The sequence below is a fragment of the Berghia stephanieae genome, chromosome 3 (assembly GCF_034508935.2).
Source record: "Berghia stephanieae isolate SIO BIC M18660-M18661 chromosome 3, UCSD_Bste_1.3, whole genome shotgun sequence".
NCBI classification, from domain to species: domain Eukaryota; kingdom Metazoa; phylum Mollusca; class Gastropoda; order Nudibranchia; family Aeolidiidae; genus Berghia; species Berghia stephanieae.
Window position 1 is genome coordinate 54,401,448 of NC_088362.1, and position 20,407 is coordinate 54,421,854.

At 36.9% G+C, this 20,407-nt stretch overlaps 1 protein-coding gene across 6 annotated transcripts in view; it reads left to right on the top strand.

Annotated features, from left to right (window-relative positions):
• The window catches only part of LOC144968018 (transient receptor potential cation channel subfamily A member 1 homolog), a 77,252-nt gene that overhangs the window by 24,342 nt on the left and 32,503 nt on the right, over window positions 1-20,407 (top strand). For 2 of the 6 annotated variants that reach the window (XM_078905954.1, XM_078905955.1), the window contains exons 1-2: window positions 5,387-5,679; window positions 14,196-14,570. In XM_078905954.1, the coding sequence (XP_078762080.1) occupies window positions 14,260-14,570 (311 nt within the window). In that variant the 5' untranslated portion in view covers window positions 5,387-5,679; window positions 14,196-14,259. Of the gene's footprint in view, window positions 1-5,232; window positions 5,680-14,195; window positions 14,571-17,981; window positions 18,070-20,407 lie in introns of those variants that run through there. The other 4 variants (XM_078905956.1, XM_078905957.1, XM_078905952.1 and 1 more) reach the window with 3 other exon arrangements.

Consider the following 20,407-nt stretch of genomic DNA (forward strand, 5'->3'; position numbering starts at 1 on the left):
ATCATAGCAATTTATCTTTAGCTGTTTTGAAAGGAACAAACTTTGAAATAGGCTTAATTTGCCTATGTTTTGATGACATCATCTTGGTCTGACCCCCCCCCCCCCTCCCCCATGTCAACACATGTCAACATTTGGTAGACCCCCCCTCCCCCCCTAGCTGATGACGTAATATGTGAACGCTCCCTTATTGCCCTGTCAACAGATGCGTCCGACCTGGCTGTGGGGGCAGTGTTTCAACAATTTGTGGACGGTAAATGGCAACCGCTAGGTTTTTTCAGCCGCCAACTAAGACCACCAGAGCAAAAATATAGCACGTACGACAGAGAACTCCTTGCCTTACATTTAGCCATCCGACATTTCCGTTTCCTCCTGGAAGGCAGAAAGTTCACTGCCTATACCGATCACAAACCACTCGCCGATGCAATGGCAAAGGCAACTGATCCTTGGACAGCCCGACAACAACGACAGCTTGCTTTCATTTCTCAATTCACCACGGACATTCGCCACATATCCGGAAAGTCGAATACAGTAGCTGATTGTCTGTCTAGAGCTGGGATCAGTAGCGTTACCCTCGGAATAGACTACGCTGCCATGGCAAAGGACCAAATGGACGAGGAAAACCAAACTCCCTACCATACCGCCTACCCAAGCTTCAACATAGTCCCTATGCCAATCACAGAAGACGGACCTATACTTAAATGCGATACAGCGACAGGAAAACCCCGCCCGATTGTTCCCGAAAATTTCAGAAAATCTGTTTTTGACATCATACATAACCTTTCTCATCCCGGAAGGAATACAACAAGGAGGCTGATAGCCGACAAATTTGTATGGCCCGACATGAGAAGACAGATAAATAAATGGACAAGCGAGTGTTTACCTTGCCAGAGATCAAAGGTGCACACACATGTCAAAGCCCCACTTGAGACATTTGTAGTTCCCGCTAAACGTTTTAGTCACATTCATGTCGATTTAGTCGGCCCTTTGCCTCCATCTGACGGGTATACTCATCTCTTCACAATTATAGATCGGACCACCCGTTGGCCTGAAATTGTACCTTTACGGAGTACTACAGCGAAAGACTGCGCAAATGCTCTAGTCCATGGTTGGATCTCCAGGTTTGGAACACCTCTAGACATCACATCAGACCGCGGACCACAATTTACTTCCTCTCTTTGGACAGAAGTATCGCTCCACCTTGGCGCTCGCATCCATAGAACGACAGCATATCATCCACAATCCAATGGGATGATTGAAAGGTTCCATCGGACATTGAAAACATCCCTGAAAGCTCGCCTTACAAACCCAAACTGGCTAGACGAACTGCCATGGGTTTTGCTTGGTCTCCGAACAGTTCCCAAAGAAGACATCGGCGTGTCAGTTGCAGAGCTCGTTTATGGTGAACCACTCACCGTTCCCGGGGAATTTGTCTCGGAAACCACCTCCCCATGGTCGGCGCACACATTCCTGGCACAAAAGAGAACAGAAACCTTCAATAAAGCTCCATACAACAATCACCCAGCATCTCAACACGGCAAATCCAGCTCGTTTGTACCTCATCGTCTAACGAAGGCCAAATATGTGTTTCTACGGAACGACGCCCACGGTGGACCGCTCGGTCGTCCTTACACGGGACCCTTTCAGGTCATCGAAAAAAACTCAAAGACATTTCTCGTCGACGTGGGTGGACGACATGAGCATGTATCTATCGATCGTCTGAAACCTGCTCATGTTGACCTGACAACACCAGTGCCTGTTTCCGACCACCGTAGGCGTGGACGACCTCCAAACCCAACCAGTGAGAACGAACCAGAAGTCGTCCAAGCCCCAAACCAACCAATACCAGATACGACAACTACGCGGGCTGGACGTTGCACGAGACGTCCCAAATACCTGGACGACAGTGTATGTCTGTGCTGGGGGGAGTTGTGTGGCGATCATCGCATCGACATACACTGATGAACTCTTTTATATGTGAATTACGTAACGTTGTAATGTGGTATCTTTCTCTTTGTCTTACTCACTTCTACTTTCACTTTCACTCGAAAATAAACAGCACGAACTCTGAGTAACTACTGTGTTCAATTTATCATTTACCACGCTACAGACTCATGATTACGCCACATCAGATATTCTAAAAAAATAAAAATTCAAAAAATAATAATAATAATAAACCGGCAATAGAATTACCTTTTATTTAAGAAAGGTTTGCGAGTTACTAGTGAATCAATCTGTGAAAAATAGTTTTATCATTTTTAGATTTGCCGGTAATTCTGTGCTCAATGATAAAAGTTTAATATTGGTACAATGTTGATCCCCTAACCCTGTTGTTTTTTTTTTTAAAAGAATAGATCGATACATACATGTGTTTGTGTGTGTGTGTGTGTGTGTGTGTGTGTGTGTGTTATTATGTGTTAAATAAATATATTGTGTAGCTTGGAATCCTCTAGATTTTGATATTTTACAGAAAGGAAAATAAAAAGTTTTAACGATTTTGATGACATGCTAGCTAGCCGTTACATCAGGAAGCTATAATCAAAAAGAAAAAAAGAAAAGAAAGAAAGAAAAAGAACAGTTAAGAAAAAGAAAAAGATAAGACAAAAAGTAAGAAAAAGCTTCCCTCGAGTGAAAGTCGAAATTCAGACCTGCTTTTTGGATGAGACCTTTCTACATTTATTGTTTGGGGAGCGTTCACATATTACGTCATCAAAAATTTGCCCTTTTTAGACCCCCCCCCCTCCCCCAAGTCATCACTTGTCATCATTGACCTGACCCCCCCCCCCTCCCCCAACAGATGATGACGTCATCTAATTTAATAAAAACTAAAAGATAACTTTAATTTCACAATATTTATTATTCATTTTTCAAACCATAAACATTGATTATCAACGTTTGATAAAACACATTCAGACATTTTATTAATTTCAGAAACTGTTGATAATTTATGTTTTACTATACAATGGGGACATAAAATTTAAATTTGCAAAGATAAAATCTAACAAACATTATTTAAATTAGGCTACTTGGTGCAGGTGCTATTAAAAAAATTTCAGAAAGTGTAATTTAAAATAGTATAGGAGGCAAATTATTTTATAGCATATTAGTCTTTTAGTGGAATGAATTTCTGTTTCAATTTCCAAACATAAAATTAATTGATTCAAAAATGTTTCTGCCTTGGACCTCTGGCAATGTACTATAAAATAAATAGTATCATCAATTTCATCGTCATCGTCATCACTTTCTCCCATTTGCTGTTCTTCTTGTATGCCGCATTTTCGTGAATGGTCTTTCATTGCTGTGATCGAGGAGTGATACAATGAACATTTAGGGCAAGTTCGCCTTTTGAGAAGTGATACCCCTTTCCCATCTTGTTTCTTGAGAGATGGGCAATACTCATCATAGCAATTTATCTTTAGCTGTTTTGAAAGGAACAAACTTTGAAATAGGCTTAATTTGCCTATGTTTTGATGACATCATCTTGGGTCTGACCCCCCCCCCCCCCCCATGTCAACACATGTCAACATTTGGTAGACCCCCCCCCCTCCCCCCTAGCTGATGACGTAATATGTGAACGCTCCCTTGTGTTACTAGATTTTTAAAAACAGAGAATAGGAAAGTTCGATCGAACTTTGAATGACTAACCCCAATAATTAATCCTTTTTTATTTAACCCCTCTGAATATGTGATTTTAAAAACGTTATGATCAGTAAAGAGGCGGTATTTACTTTGTCTGTTGGGTACACTTAAAGGGTTTTCGACATAAATCTATTTTATTACCTATGGGATTTCCTAAACAAACATAGAAGATATACTGTACGCTTCGCTTTTTTTGAATAGTCGCTGGAAGAATATGAGGAGATTTTAACAAAATATAAGTTGACAAATACGGTTTTATGCACACAGCTTTCTGTGAGGAGTAGACATTGAACAGGTGTTGACTTTCAAAATATTCAAATGGTCAAATCATGGGAATTGCTGCCGTACTCTGAACAAAAAACACGTATTTAAAAATTTGGCCAGAAAAGTTGTCCTTCAAATATAGATCGATTAAAATAAGCGAAAACTTTCAAAACTGGGATAAAGGTGGGGGTAATTTAAAGTCCCAGGTTTGGGAGTTTTTGCCATGATGAGGATCATTTTAATTGATCCATCTTTGAAGGACGAGTTTTCTGGTCAAAATTTTAATTAGTTGTTTGTTTGTTTTTCAGAGTATAGTCATGTTGCGAAACAGACTATTATATTATGGTTACAAAGGTAATAAAATCTTGACGTTTCTTCGTGGTCAGTCAAAACCGACGTGTACAAATATGAACATATCAAATTAAGAAGTTAAGGAGCAGGCACTGGTGAACTGGATAAGTGTGTGTGAAAGGTGCCAGGCAAAGCAAGAAAGAAAAATACAAGAAAAATGACCATCCCAAAACAATCAGTGAGACGCGACACACACACATTATGTATGTATAGGTTATAAACTTTACCTTGGTTTTAAAAGTGAAAGACCTTTAATAAGGAAAAATATTAGACTTCATTATTCATGACAGCCCTCCGCATCTTTAAATTCTCTGGACATAAGTTGACTTTTTAAGACAAGTGGTCACAAACTAATGCTACCATTACATGGTTTTAAATGTAAATTATAACGTTTGTATTTTGACATTAGATGACAGTCCTTAATTCACGAACAATCTTTGCATTCCATGACATAAATTTTGCTTTCGACATTGAGGATTGTGTAATTTAATGTCATTTTTCAAAAGGTAAACTACAGATAAAAAAGCATCTTTAACATCACATACCACGCACGAATTCACAATCAGCAATAAATACCTCTTGAAGTTGTCTCTACACCCAGACACGCATTTAATATTTTTATTACACATAATATAGGAGGAACATGCTGCAGCGAGAGAGAAAAATGGATTAAACAAGCAAAACAAAAACCAATAAAAGGAACCTAAATATGACCCCCCCCCCCCCCCCCCCCCCCCCCGAAAAAAAAATTTATAAGAGTGAAAGAAAAGAAGGAAAGAATCGATAGTGGCAACAACAACAAAAACCCAACTTGTTTTTAACCTCTTTCATTCTTATCCTAAAACCACGCCCCAACCTCCAAAGACATCATCTTGTCTTGAAAAACGATTCATAGATTCTAGTATTGACCTTATTTTTATTATCATCACATGATTGTGCCGCCCTGTCACTTTGTCCCAGGGATAACCGATACCAATACCCGCATACCTCGGGACTGAGTCTGAGACGCACACAGAGACAGACACGTACAAAAATAACTTGGGTATTTGTATTTTCTATCTGTATCGATGTGGTGAGGCAGGTCGCACTAGGCCAGTTTGTTATATCAACGCACCCCTCCCTCCGTTCCACTTCAGGACACTCAAAATATTTATGTCTTGAGGTACAGAGTTTTGCAGAAGAAGGAAACGAATTATATACGGGTCGACTGAAGTTGTTTTTTTTACACTCACGTGGAGCGAGAGGTGAATTTCAAAAGATTCTAGCAATTATTGTGTGGGCTTTTATTTAAGCTAGCAAAGAGAGGCAAAATCAAATTCATCGGATTGTTTGGTTCCATTCGAATTATATACAACAAAGGAGTAATTAGACGTGTGGAATTTGTGTTTGGTTGTTAGACTTAGTGCACAATGGCTTTTCCGTGTTCAGGTATGCTATTTCCTTCTTCAATTCTATTGTTACAATATTTTGTCGTTATTTTAACAGTTGCAATATTTTTTCATTGTTAAAAAAAAAAAGTTAACATTGCTTGCTTTGTGTTATTTAATTCTCTCAATGTGCGTATTGTACATTTGAGAACAGCAATCTTAAAATCTCCTAAACAAAAGTATTTGTTCACACCTGTGAACGATCCCTTAGGTACAACAATTGATGTGTACAAGCTTTACACTCCGTCCATTTATAATCCCGTGTCCATTGACTGAGATTTGTTGACCAGTGTCCCTTTTAACCAGCCAGAACCAACCACTGCTAAGTTATTTTGTCCACTCTTTCTTTGCCTTTTATTCTTTCTTCAAAAACTTGTCTCGTTTATCATGTAAATGTTTATGTCTCCTTGTAATAAACTGTCTGCATGCCATGCTCATCCTTTAAAGAAAAGAATTGTCTTGGTCTGTCAGAAAAGTACGACAAGTAAGAGTTAAAAATACAGGCTCAGATAACAGCTTTGATCAAGAAGTTTATGAGTGGTAAACACCCCAGTGTACACAGCGACCCCATAGTACACATTGCATAGTCTCTATATGATGGTATGAATTACAGAGCATTTTCCTTCCTTAAAAGAACACAGTATCATAATAACCTATAGCCATTTACAAAATAAAAGAGCTCAAGGTCTGAAGGACGACATATCAATATCAATACTTAAACAAAAAAAAAACGATTGGAGAAAGTTCGTCGAATGTAACGTGTACACTGATAATAAAGAGGCCTTTTTAATCATTATCAAGTTATCAAGGGGGAGAGAGCAAGGGAAAAAAAGAGGGGGAAAGGGGGGAACTAAGAGAAAAAAAACTGAAAGCGGGGCTCAAAATTGGTGTTCTCCTCCTCCTCCTCCTCCTTCTTCTTCTTCTTCTTCTTCTTCTTCTTCTTCTTCTTCTTCTTCTTCTTCTTCTTCTTCTTCTTCTTCTTCTTCTTCTTCTTCTTCTTCTTCTTCTTCTTCTTCTTCTTCTCCTCCTCCTCCTCCTCACTCTCCTCCTGCTTCTTCCTCCTTCTCATCTTCTTCTCCTGCTCACATCCCCTCTTATTCCTCTTATTCTGCCTCATATTTCTACCTCTTCTTCATCTCTAAATCTCCAGTGAAATCGTTTTATTCGCAGGTAAGAAGTTATTAAAACGATATACATATCTTGATATATCTAGTGTGTTTCTGATTCTTAATCGTAAAGAGACAGTTTAATCCTATGGATTACTTATACAGAGGAAATAAGATAAAGTCAATAGGATTATCTCATAATATTTGTTTTGGATGAGTAGGTTGTAACTTATGCTCTCCTATTTAACACTACAACGCCGGTTTCCCAATAGCTCAGTTGGTAGAACACTCGATTCACACGCAAAGGGACCGAGATCGATCCCGAGTGCTGTAGAGACTTTTCTTCTGAACCCCATGTCTACACAGCAGTGAATAGGTAACTGGATCTGTTAAAACTGGCGGAAAGTAATTTTCTATAGACGAGCGTCCTAACCAAAGGATAGCAAGCAATTGCTATGCCGGTGTGAATAAGGTTTAAACAAGTACCTGGCTAAGGAGCCATTTAAAAAAATATTTTAGAGTATTGTACAAAAATATATTAGATAAATCTATCCTCCTATCTATTTATCTCTGTTTATCTATGTATCTTTTTATCTATCTATCTATCTATCTATCTATCTATCTATCTATCTATCTATCTATCTATCTATCTATCTATCTCTCTATCTATCTATCTATCTATATCTATCTATCTATCTATCTATCTATCTATCTATCTATCTATCTATCCATCCATCCATCTTCTTGTTTATTTATTTATTTATTAATGGATATTCCTATTTCAAATTTTATAAAATTTAATCATATAAAAATATTTGGTGAGCAACTTGGCAAGATGAGAACGTCTATTCTTCTTTGTCTTTGTTTCCTCCGCCCATACCTACTTTTAGAACACTATTCTATGATCGAAGTCGGCGCTGAGAAGAGTCTTGGCTATGAATTATTGATGGGAAGTCTTGTCCTATCGATTCGATCACAATAAAGATGAGAAAACGTTATTATGGATGCCAGAGTTGCTATTGCAACCACCCACTGTAATTTTGTGAAATCGATAAAAGTTGAGCATGAAAAGAACTAAACATTGCTTTACATTTATGCGTTTTGCTGAACTGGCAATTTTTTTTTTTAAAAACATGTGTTGTTTTTTTTAATGTTAAGAAAGTAGCATCAGAAACTAATTTTTTTATTTTCTTGGGGCAAAATCGATATTGATTAGATGACGTGAAAAGAAAATAGTGCTTTGTTTTTCATTTTATCATTATTTTTTGTCATTATTATTATCATCGTCCTCGTCATGATCATCATCATCATCATCATCATCATCATCAGCAGCAGCAGCAGCAGCAGCAACAGCAGCAGCAGCAACAGCAGCATCTTCATAATCATCATTATTATCATCACCATCATCATCATCAACGTCATCTCCAACTGCATCATCATCATCATTATGATTATTATCATCAATCACAATGTTAATGGTCATCATCATCATCATCATCATCATCATCATCATCATCATCATCTTCATCATCATCATCTTCATCATCATCATCATTATCATCACCATCATCATCATTAACATCATCTCCAACTGCATTATCATCATTATGATTATTATCATCAATCACAATTTTAATGGTAATCATCATCATCATCATCATCATCATCATCATCATCATCATCATCATCATCATCATCATCATCATCATCAAAATATAATAATAAATAATAATAATAATAACAACAATAATAATAATATAATAATAATAATAATAATAATAATAATAATAATAATAATAATAATAATAATAATAATAATAATAATAATAATAATAATAATAATGATGATAATAATAATAATAACAATAATAATAATAATAATAATAATAATAATAATAATAATAATAATAATAATAATAATAATAATAATAATAATAATAATAATAAAATAATAATAATAATAATAATAATAATAGATTTTCATATTAAGAAAATAAATATTTCAAGAATAATTTTGTTGTAATATATTATGTATTCATGTCAATGGATATGATATCAAATTGCTATAATAAAAACTAGCTGATACGTGACAATTTTAGACACTCGGCTGATTTTATTTGTTATCTTCTTGATCGGGACTGCCTTCATTTCCTCGCATCCCCCCTCTCTCTCTCTCTCTCTCTCTCTCTCTCTCTCTCTCTCTCTCTCTCTCTCTCTCTCTCTCTCTCTTCTCTCTCTCTCTCTCTCTCTCTCTCTCTCTCTCTCTCTCTCTCCTCTCTCTCTCTCTCCTCTCTCTCTCTCTCTCTCTCCTCTCTCTCTCTCTATTTTGAACTCAATTTATATAGATAATACATTTTTCGACTTCATAAGAGAACTCCGCGGAGCTATGTATTTGGGCACGGAGATATATTTTTTGCAATTCTTCCCCAACGTTAAGAGTGGAAATGGTTTATGTACATTTTAAGAAATTGATTGTATTCAAAACAATGAGAGGTACCACTTACTGGTATCAATTCAATGCAAATACTCCCACCTCATTGACATACTCGCTAACCGGAGGGTTGACAATATACAACTCAGGTGCTAAAAGTGACGGCGTCGGTTTTCTATGGGATTTGAAGAAACATTTGATTTTTCGATAAAATCATCACAATGTCTAATCAATATCATAATACACGCAAACCGTCTCCATCTCAGTTGCGAACACCAAACCAAATTTGGTGACGATTGGTCCAGAGGTTTCGGAGCCTTAGTGGCCAACTTCGAGAGCCCATTGAAAAGGCACGTGAAATATATACAAAGCACGTCGAGACATCGGATTGATCGAGGCTCGTGACATAGAAATTTGTGTCCACCACTGAGTGCTCCAAATCGACGTGTACACATGCAGGTCTGACATCCGATCATATTTATGGGCCTAATTTAACATTGTTGTAATGGACAATATTTTGTGTCATTTTTTAAAGATTTCCATTACAACAATGACCCGGTAAGGAATAGGGTTATCAGACCTGCAAATTAGTGCAAGTATTTCCAAGTTGATGATGGCAACGTTAACTCTGGAGATTCAAAACATACTGGAGTAATCACGAAGGTTCAGAGAGTTTGTTAAGTATTCTTTAAAAAGAAAATAGAAATAGGGTTGGGGATCAACATTTCTCCGTACAGCCAATGTTAAATGTTTATCATCGAGCACAGAATTACTGGCAAATCTAAAAATTATAAAACTATTTTTCACAGATTGATAAACAACTAACTTGCAAATCTTTCTAAAATAAAGGGTAATTCCATTGTCGGTTGATTCAATTATTTTTAAAAACTAGTAAAAAGCCCGCAATTTCGCGGGGAAAGAACAATTTTCATTCGATATTGCGAGAATCATTTTCTTGATTAGCTTGATTACGATTAGATGCACATTTTAATCGATGTGCTTGTCGTCGGTGACATGCTTTATTCGGCATGATTTTAGTTTATCGGTCAGTAGATATCAATATCAATAAGTCGCAAGTCTTTACCACGCTTTACTTGGGAGTGCTTTGCACTACCTTCAATACTTCACAAATTAAAATGGCGGCCGAGAATCAAAACAATGGTCAAATTAGAACATTTTAAACTTTCACAAATCTATCAAGGTTTGTTGTAGAGTTTTAAAAACGCTTTTATATGATGACAAATTGAATAAAATAAACGCCTGACAAAAGATCAACGGTAAAAATACAAATTGAATGAATACTGGGGATGTAGAAGCTTTCGGAATGTCTCCCCTTTACTTAACTTATGTGAGGTCAAATGAAAATCTGAAGCCGACGCGAAAAATATTATGTCCGTTCGGGCTAGAAGCTAGACAGATCCAATTGACAGTTTGCCGACAACGTTTAACTAAATATTTCCCAGGGCAATAATTATCACATCGATGGCATAAAAACGACAGTAATATCAGCAGTAATATTCGTTGATGTTGTTAATCGGTGAAACTTGTTTAAAATTTCTGTAAATCCGAATACCGTCATGTGATCCAGTGAATTATATCACTATGAATGCCACGATTTGCTGAAAAATGCCAATCTGACAGTTCCTAGCAAACACACACCCCCTTCCCCCCCCCCCCTTTGCTCAGGAATTTCTCTACTTGATGGACACCCCCCCCCCCCCCTTTTTTTTTTCTTCCACGCAACCACATTCCAAAACACACACACACAAATATGTATACACCACACACACACACACACACACGCGCGCGCGCGCACACATAAACATACACGCAATGAGAACACACTACTACATAACACTGATCACCGCTAAATCAACACAACGGAAGTAAGGACTCTACTGGACAGATAGAGTTGAGGGTGTGGTCATGAGGTGTTAGTGTCTTCGGTAAATTTTTTATGATATCTGTTTGACTTAACGAACTTTCAAACTGACTTTAAATTATAAAAGGAAATCAAGTTATCTGTTTATCTATCTGTAAAAAATACATTTCTATTTTTCAAATCTTTCAGTAGAGTTGTGCGCCGTATCAATTTTTTATTGACTCAAATAAGCACAATGTTCTCCACAAGGCTATATTTTTTAAAGAAAGGATATCTAATGGGGCGTAATCATAAGTCCTTAATCTTTGGCATTCGGATTTGCCATAATTTGGCCGCTGATGGCTCAAAAGATTCGTCTCGATCTATGTTAATTTTCACAATATAATATTATATTTATTTTAAAATTAAATAACTCTTTGTTTAGACTAATTCGTCCCTCCATACCAGCGGCGTGGCATGCTTAGTATAAAGTGGTGCCAGACGAAAATGTCTTACACATGCTACATTTGTAAATATAAAAGAAAGAAAAAAAAAACCTTACATACTTGTAAAGTAAATTTGCATGGTGATGTTTCTATCCCTGCAAATCTTTTCAATAGTTTGTTTATAGAAATCACGAACGAATATATTGATTGGAGTTTGGACACTGGGGGAAATAGCTAAAGGGACAGATGCAGACATTGAATGTCAATCGAACAAAGGGTAATTTCAAAACTTACAAAGCGTAAGAATGTAAACAGCCCATGACTTATTAAAAGAGTACTGTAGTTACGTCATGAACAGCCCCATTCCACTTCGGAAATCAAACATGACACCATACAAGACTCTCTCTCTCTCTCTCTCCTCTCTCTCTCTCTCTCTCTCTCTCTCTTCTCTCTATCTATCTATCTATCTATCTATCTATCTATCGGTCATCTATCTATCTATCTATCTATCTATCTATCTATCTATCTATCTATCTACCTATCTGTGTGTGTGTGTGAGAGAGAGAGAGATGAACGCGCGCACACACACAAACACACACACACACACACACACACACAAAGTCAAACACGCATATTCACGCGAAGATCATGCATTTAGCATATAGCATCACTATCAAGAAATGTTTGACTTAACTCGTTCACATTCCTTCATATCAATTTTTGCAGCAATAATAATAATAATAATGATGATGATGATGATGATGATGATGATGATGATGATGATGATGATAGATATAATAATAATAATAATAATATATATAAAATAATATTAATGATAATAATAATAATAATAATAATAATAATAATAATAATAATAATAATAATAATAATAATAATAATAATAATAATAATAATAATAATAATAAATAATAATAATAATAATAATAATAATAATAATAATAATAAATTAATATATACAATAATCACGACAGAGAGAGAGAAACAAATGAACTTCTTATATAATCGTGATTTCGATAATAATAAAGATGGTCGAAGTTACCATACTATGACTATGACGTAAATGACCAACATTAGCTATTATTCCCCAGTCCAACAGAGTTGGAGCAAACATTTCTCGGCACCTGAGGCGGGTTTTTTCTCGTATGTGAAGATAGTAAAAATTCGAGCCATTTTCTCAGGTATTCAATGTGGCAGCACTTAAATGGTGCAAGCAAAAATCCGCTCCTTGCAATCGTTTGAGTGGGGAAATCCAGTCACTCGCTCAGCCATGGTACACAGTCGCTGACAGTCATCAACGGACTGTGTGAATCGGGAGAAAAGCGTGGATAGAAGGCGTTGTGACAGAAAGGGAGTCTGTTTCGCACTGTTGATAAAAGGCGATATATACCATTTCTCAGTTTTATATATTTTTAAAAATGCTGTTATCCATTTTTAAAACATGGATGTGGTGCCAGGCACCATTTGAACCAATAGAGCCACGCCCCTGCCATACATGTCTTATGTATTTTATATCAAAGTGTTTTAATCATGAAGATATATACACAACTCGATCGGGATTGTAGCTCTTGGATGCAGTCTACTAATAGATGTCGCTGCCAGGATGACTTGGGTGCTTTCCTTGAGGTCCGCGTTGGAACTATAAGATGATTGTTGTTATAGATTAGGATGAAGAATGAAAGAAAACATTGCTCTTGAATCATTCCGTTGCCCCAACAACATCTAACACGTTCAAATTAAATCCCACTTATATAATTGATACTAATGTAAAAGGTCATTAGGCAAATTGTCCTGGGATTAAATTTTAAAAAAAAAAAAAAAACGTTGCTCTTGAATAAAGCTTTCTTACATTGAATAAAAATTCAAAAAAAAAAAAAAGAATTTTAAAAAACACCAAAAATAAAAGAAAAAAAAAAGCGTCCCCTCACTCACTACGGCATCATTGTCTGAATTTGGTGTTTGGGAATCGCAATACCGCCGGCGCTCTATTGTCAATATCATTTGCGTATTTTATACCGATGTTGATCGTTGATGGCTGAAAAGATTCGTCTCGATCTATGTTAATTTCCACAATATGGAAGTATAGTAAGTAAAATAGATGAGTGCATATTTGTAATAGCCTTCATGTCATCTCAGAATGCTGCGGGTTCTCCACTAGTTCTTTTTATTGAAAAAAATAATTAGGGTTTTGGGTTCAAAATTGTTCCGTACAGCCCTTGTTAGATGTTTGCCAACGAGCACAGAATTAGTAAAACTATTGTTTTACAGATTGATAAACGAGTGACGTGTAACCCTTTCTTAAATTAAAGGTAATTTTATCACCCGTTGACTCAAATGATTATTTAGAATATCTGCTAGGTCATAGTGATCGGTCATTAATTTGACCTTGGCATTTTGAATCGCCGTCTGGCCGACCTGTTGCCAGAGTCATTTGCGCGCACCTACATTCTTTATTACCGGACCGATTTTGATTGTTGATGGCTCAAAAGATTCATCTCGATCTACGTTAATTTCCATAATATAGTAATTAAAATAGATGAGTGCATGTTCGTAATCGCCTTTTTAAAAAAAACTAGTTACGCAATTACATTTTCCAATAACAGACGCCAGCGATCAGTTAAGACACCCTCATTTCGTTTCCTTTTCTTTTCACAGAGACGCAGTGCCATGATCAGTACAATCCGCACCACATCTCAACTCCCTCCAAGACGCAGCAGTTATGCACAAGAACAGAGTGAGTCCTACCGACTCGGATCCACCACTTGCCCCTATAAAGAACACTAACCCTGTAATGAGTCATAAAAGTAGACCAGAAAGTGCTGTGTCTACCTTTGGAATTAACCCTTCTATTTCATCGCAAACATCTGCCGACACCATGCAAGGTCCAGGCCAACACGCCACGACTATTTCAGTCCCCCCAAGAATACCAAGACCACCAAACAATAACAAAGATGAAGCCCCATCACCCGAGCTTTTTCGAGAAGACGAGGAAATTCCTGTAATCAGTATCAAAGACAATAATGATGACCGGTGAGGAATGCAATCATCTTTTCTCCCTTATCTTTATGTCCTCCCCCTCCCCCTCATCCTACTCCTCCTCCTCCTCCTCCTCCTCCTCCTTCTTCTTCTTCTTCTTCTTCTTCTTCTTCTTCTTCTTCTTCTTCTTCTTCTTCTTCTTCTTCTTCTTCTTCTTCTTCTTCACCACCACCATCACCACCCCCTCCTCCTCCCCATCCTCCTCTTAGAAAAAAAAGAAAGAAAATTCCCTATATTCATCCCCAAGGGGAAATTTGTCTTTAGGGTGTATTCCAAAGGAAGACTGGAATAACCCAGGCGTCAGCCGCAGTGCAACTCCGCAAAGTGAGATAGGCCGAGGTGACTTGTTCAAGGTCACACAGCGCGGCGGGTGATAAAATCGGTACTTTTCGACTACGAAGCAAAGACCGTACAGCTGAGCCACGCTGTTCCATTTTAAAAAAAAAAGAAAGAAAAGAAAAAAGAACTCCTCCTCCTCCACCTCCTCCTCCTCCTCCTCCTCCTCCTCCTCCTTCTTCTTCTTCTTCTTCTTCTTCTTCTTCTTCTTCTTCTTCTTCTTCTTGTCTCAAGGGTCTATTTCAAGTGAAGACTGGAAAAACTCAGGCAGACGCCAGCCGCTGTGAAGCGCCGCAAATAGAGCTTGGGCAGCGGTGGGAGATCGAACTCGGTACCATTCGGTTACGAAGCAAAGACCGTACCACTGATCCCCCCCCCCCTCCCCCCAGGGAGAATTGACGTCGAAGAAAATGTTCCAATTATTAATGTTCTCCTCAAGGTCATGGAAGGGCTTCTATTATTATTTATTTTGAGAATTGATACCCCATTTCTAAAGATCTGGATGAATGATTTCGCAATCCACTTCAATGTGTTGCTCTATTTCACAATACACTGTCGTTGCAACACACTGTAAACGCCCATTTACAGCCGATTTGATCCGCCGTAGTTATTATGATGATATTCTAATCATAATATAATTTGATAAAAGCGTATGGTAATGACTTTCCAAGCCACTGTCGTGATTTTAAAACGCAATGTTTTTTATTATACCAGTGGCCCAATGAGGCCGTAGCTCCAATGCACTCCGACAAGACTCAAACCCCGGGTTATGTCCATTTCCCCCCTTCTTTTTAGTTTTCCGACAGCTCAATCAGTGAGACTCGACTCTCATAATTCAAAATCACGTAGTCTTTTCGTCCAATCACACTGTCAACCTATCAGTGCTTGAGTGGCGATGATGATGATGATGATGATGATGATGATGAGGAGGAGGAGGAGGAGGAGGAGGAGGAGGAGGAGGAGGATGAGGATGAGGATGATGATAGAATAAAATAAAAAATAGAAAAAAATAAATTCCCCTTTATTCATCCCAAAGGGGAAATTTGTCTCTAGGGTCTATTCCAAGGGAAGACTGGAATAACACAGGCGTCAGCCGCATTGCAGCGCCGCAAATTGAGCTAGGGCGATGTGAACCACACAGCGCAGCGGCAGGTGATCGAACTCGGTACCTTCCCGGTGCAAAGACCGTACCGCTGAGCTACGCTGCCCCCATGATGATGATGATAACAATAGTAATGATAATAATCTGAATAAATAAATAGATACTCCCGCGGTTATTAGAAAGATAGTTTAATTTATTCGTTCTCAAATTATTTGAAATGAAATTATGGGAGCCGCTTCTTTATAAAAATAAGACGAAAAACAATGTAATGTTTAAGGCACCCCTTCCCCCACTCTCACAAACAGTGATTAATTCACATTAATTAAGAAACAAGAAATGATGAGTGTAGAGCAGTAGAGGGATGACAGAAGACAATTGAGAATTAATTCTTTTAGCGGGTGATGAGGATTGAATCTGAGATCCGATTGTTAGGTACACAGTATCCTCCGCTTGGTTGCGCGCGCGCGCCGCGAGAGAGAGAGAGAGAGAGAGAGAGAGAGAGAGAGAGAGAGAGAGAGAGAGAGAGAGAGAGAGAGAGAGAGAGAGAGAGAGAGATGCTGCACAATCGAGACCACAATCAATGTCTGTTCCACTCACTTTCCCGATAGTTTAAGGTACTGGGTCTATTATATTAATATCATTCAAAAAGCAGATACACTGCGCGATAAACTAGCGTTCTAGCCAGAATAGGATTAAATAGTCTGATGTCACGTCCGCCCAGCAATGAGCAGCTTGATTCTAAACAAAGAAAATATGTGCTTTTGTTCTTCATGCTGGCTAGAACTTTTTCATATGTCATGTGACCAGAATGTATAAAAGTAAAAACATGATCAGATTTATGTTTTTCTCCTCTGGGTACACCTTTAACTTTATGCTTGTCGGAGAAGTATTTCATAAGGGCGTCCGCCATTGTTCCGATAGTTTAGAACCAGTTACTAAGTTACCATGCGTCATTACGAGGGAAGTGACGTCACGACTGTTGAAGCCTATTGAAGTTTTTTTTTCTCATGCCAGAAAGCTTTTAAAAAACTAGACAGAAAAAAAAAAGATTTAATTTTTTTTAATCTCTCTCTCTCTCTCTCTCTCTCTCTCTCTCTCTCTCTCTCTCTCTCTCTCTCTCTCTCTCTCTCTCTCTCTCTCTCTCTCTCTCTCTCTCTTGAATTCATAACATAACTGCAACACTTCTACATTATTTTATGTTTTTATTTTCTACATACCAATATGGGAAGACTCATTTTAGACTATCAACCAACGTGTACTTTGCAGGTCTGATAACCGAACGCAATTTATGAATTGGTTTGAAGTTTGATTTCACATTGTTGTACTAATTAATGGTACTTTGCGTCGGTTAGGGAGTATTTCCATAAAATTATTAAATGTTTATTCTCTTCATACCTCACGGTCGGTGGAACAACGGATGTGCCCTTTTTGTAACAAAGACAAGCGATATTAAACGTGGGCAGTAACCGACTGGATGTCAACGATCTAGAAATTTCGGCCCAGGCAGAGTAAGTTTGACAAATGAGGATGTTGTAATATGGACACAATAAGAGCTGGGCAATATCTGACATAGAGACTTGGTTCGATATGTCCTAAATAAAGCAATTTGAAGCGAACTGAGAACGGTGAATCCTGGAAATGTGCTTTTTCTGGCAGGTCACCCCAATGTCCATCCAGCAGTAATTAGGTAGCTGAGTTTGTTACCTCTAGTGGAAAGTTAGGGCCTTCCCTGTCAATGGACTGATGACCGTCTGTCAGTGATAACCATCGGCTTCATGATATAATATCTTTGAGAAAGTAGTCTGCAAACTGCAAATCACTTTTCATTATCCCACTGGATGATCATCATAATCACCCTTTTAAAAAATGAATAAATACTAAATTAGGGGCTGTTTCACTATAAAAATCTACGTAGTCACATATTTCATGAATGAGGGGCTACATGAGTCACATGGCCAAAATCAACCAATCGTTTCGCCGTCAACGTTCCAGCCTAGAAATTTTGTTTACAAGTAACCTCGACACCGAGAGCTGAGAGCTGTCGAGCGAAATTTTGTGAGACATATATCATATACATTATAATCAACAAAGCAGACATTGATTTTAAGAAAAACCTTACACATCGCCGTTACAAATAAGAAATTCTGCAGAACCGTTATATATGCATTGATGGCTCAAATTTAGATGAACTGTTTAATAGCCCACCCTCACTTGTTTTTATCTGTTTATTGCGAAAGCCGCATAGTTGTACCGTACCTGTTGAACGTGAAATGCAGTGCAGTGTAGTGTGTAGTAATTAGTAAGGAAGTAGAAATGTGAAGAATGTGGTTGGTTATATCTCGCGATGTTCATATTCGTGCAATTTTGTAATTTCTTTGTCACTATACATCGTTTTTTGCCAATTACATTCTAGACCTAGAAGTAGGCACTTTGATAAAATTTTCAATCTCAAAATATCTTGATTTGACTCAGTCAGGGGGATGGGACTTGAAAAAACATAAAATTTGATACTTTATTTGTTTGTCTACGACCTACGGTTCCAGAGTTATTTATATTTTTATATTGAAATTTTTTGTCAATTTTACAGAGAGAATCTGTGATCTCACTGCTGCCTCAAAACCAGCATCTCGCGGCGATCGGGAAATTTTGAGTTTTACAGTCAACATGGCCCGCTTATTGTTTTCAGTAATTTTGTTTCAATTAAAAAATAAATGGCAAGTGTTAGGTATCATTTTAATGGTCAGAAAATAAGCTTTATTTTCATATAAATCATTTTCATGGATGAAAAGTATGGAAAAAATTAAGGATAAATGAAAATGGAAAAAAATATGAGGTTTTTGTCCTAAAAAGTGGGGTTGATGGCGGAAAAAAAAAAATAATGAGCGAGTGTCTCAATGTTGATGAAATTTGGCAGAGATATTCTTCAATTAATTGTCTATCGATGTATGAAGTATAATTAAAATGTATCCATAATTTAAAAAGTTCTTATAATTAAAATATTTATAAATTTTTATTACATAAGCTTTCTGAGAAATACAATCAAGAATTAAGAATGAAATACACCGTTAGAAAGCTTGTTTTATGCTCTTTATAATGATACCAAAGTTAGTCACATAGGTTCACAAATAACGCCATGGTGACCAAAACAGTAAAGGGTCAAAAATAAAGTTCCAAAAAACGAGTTTCACCTTACAGTGAGCCTATCGGCGGCCACTGGACTGGAGTTATCAAAGTGCCTACTAGAAGAATGTATGTGGAGACAATGACAAGACCAAGACCAAGAGACTAACAATAATATTAATAAGTCTTAGTCTTAGTCTTATTCTCTTAGCTCTAGTTCTAGGTTCAAGTTAGCCTAGATAGTTATTACTAGACGTCTATTACTCTAGATAGACTCTACTTAACTCTTCGAGAAGGAGATCTGGTGATATGTGGAAATGTGGCTATTTTTCCTTTCAGAACTTAACTCGAATTTTAGTGTCGATCCCAGATATGGACATCAATATGATTCATACTCTAGTTACTTGTCGTAGTGTAGATCTGGCTAGATCTAGTCATTAATTAATAAATAAAAACGCCTTTCTAAGTATGCTCTGCATTGTGAAAGCGAAATGTGTTTCTTTTCCGCCCTCAAGTTCATTTTTCTAGTCTACATTCTCAGAATTTGTTTTTACATGAGGTCAACTTTACGCCTGGGATTGAATTACATAGAATCACATTCTTCAATTATGATTGTTTTTGTCAAATTAATAAGCTGAATAAATTAAGTTTAAATTGCAAGAAGAATGAGTATGGTTCAAGAATGGGGGCAAGGAAGGGGAATTTAGTGAAGATTGCATGACTACTAAATATGTTTGGGATTCCTAGGGGTAGAGAGAGAGAAAGATAGTAAGAGGAGGGGGAGGGAGGGGATGCATTTTATATATTTTCCATTTTCCCCCATACACGCACAGTTTTAAGGACAAGCAGAATATCCCATGATTTAAAAAAAATTAATTTGTCTCTCACCTAAAAAAAAAAAGTCCAAACCAAGTTTCATTCAGCACACAATGTCAGTGTTTCAATGTTAAACCTTTTAATCTTAATAAATGAATTAATCTTTAAAGAGGTCTAATGAATTTTTTTAAACAGCTTACAAGTACCTTTATCTTTAGTTAAAAGAGGTCTTAATATATTTTAAAAAGTCATCCAAGTAACTTTGTAAAAACCTTTTTATAATGCACAATTGCTTACTTCTTAAAACCAATCATATATATATATATATATATATATATATATTATATATATATATATATATATATATATATATATATATATATATATATATAATATATATATATATATATATATTTATTTGCTAGTTGTTCAAAGAATATTGTTAACGAATGATATT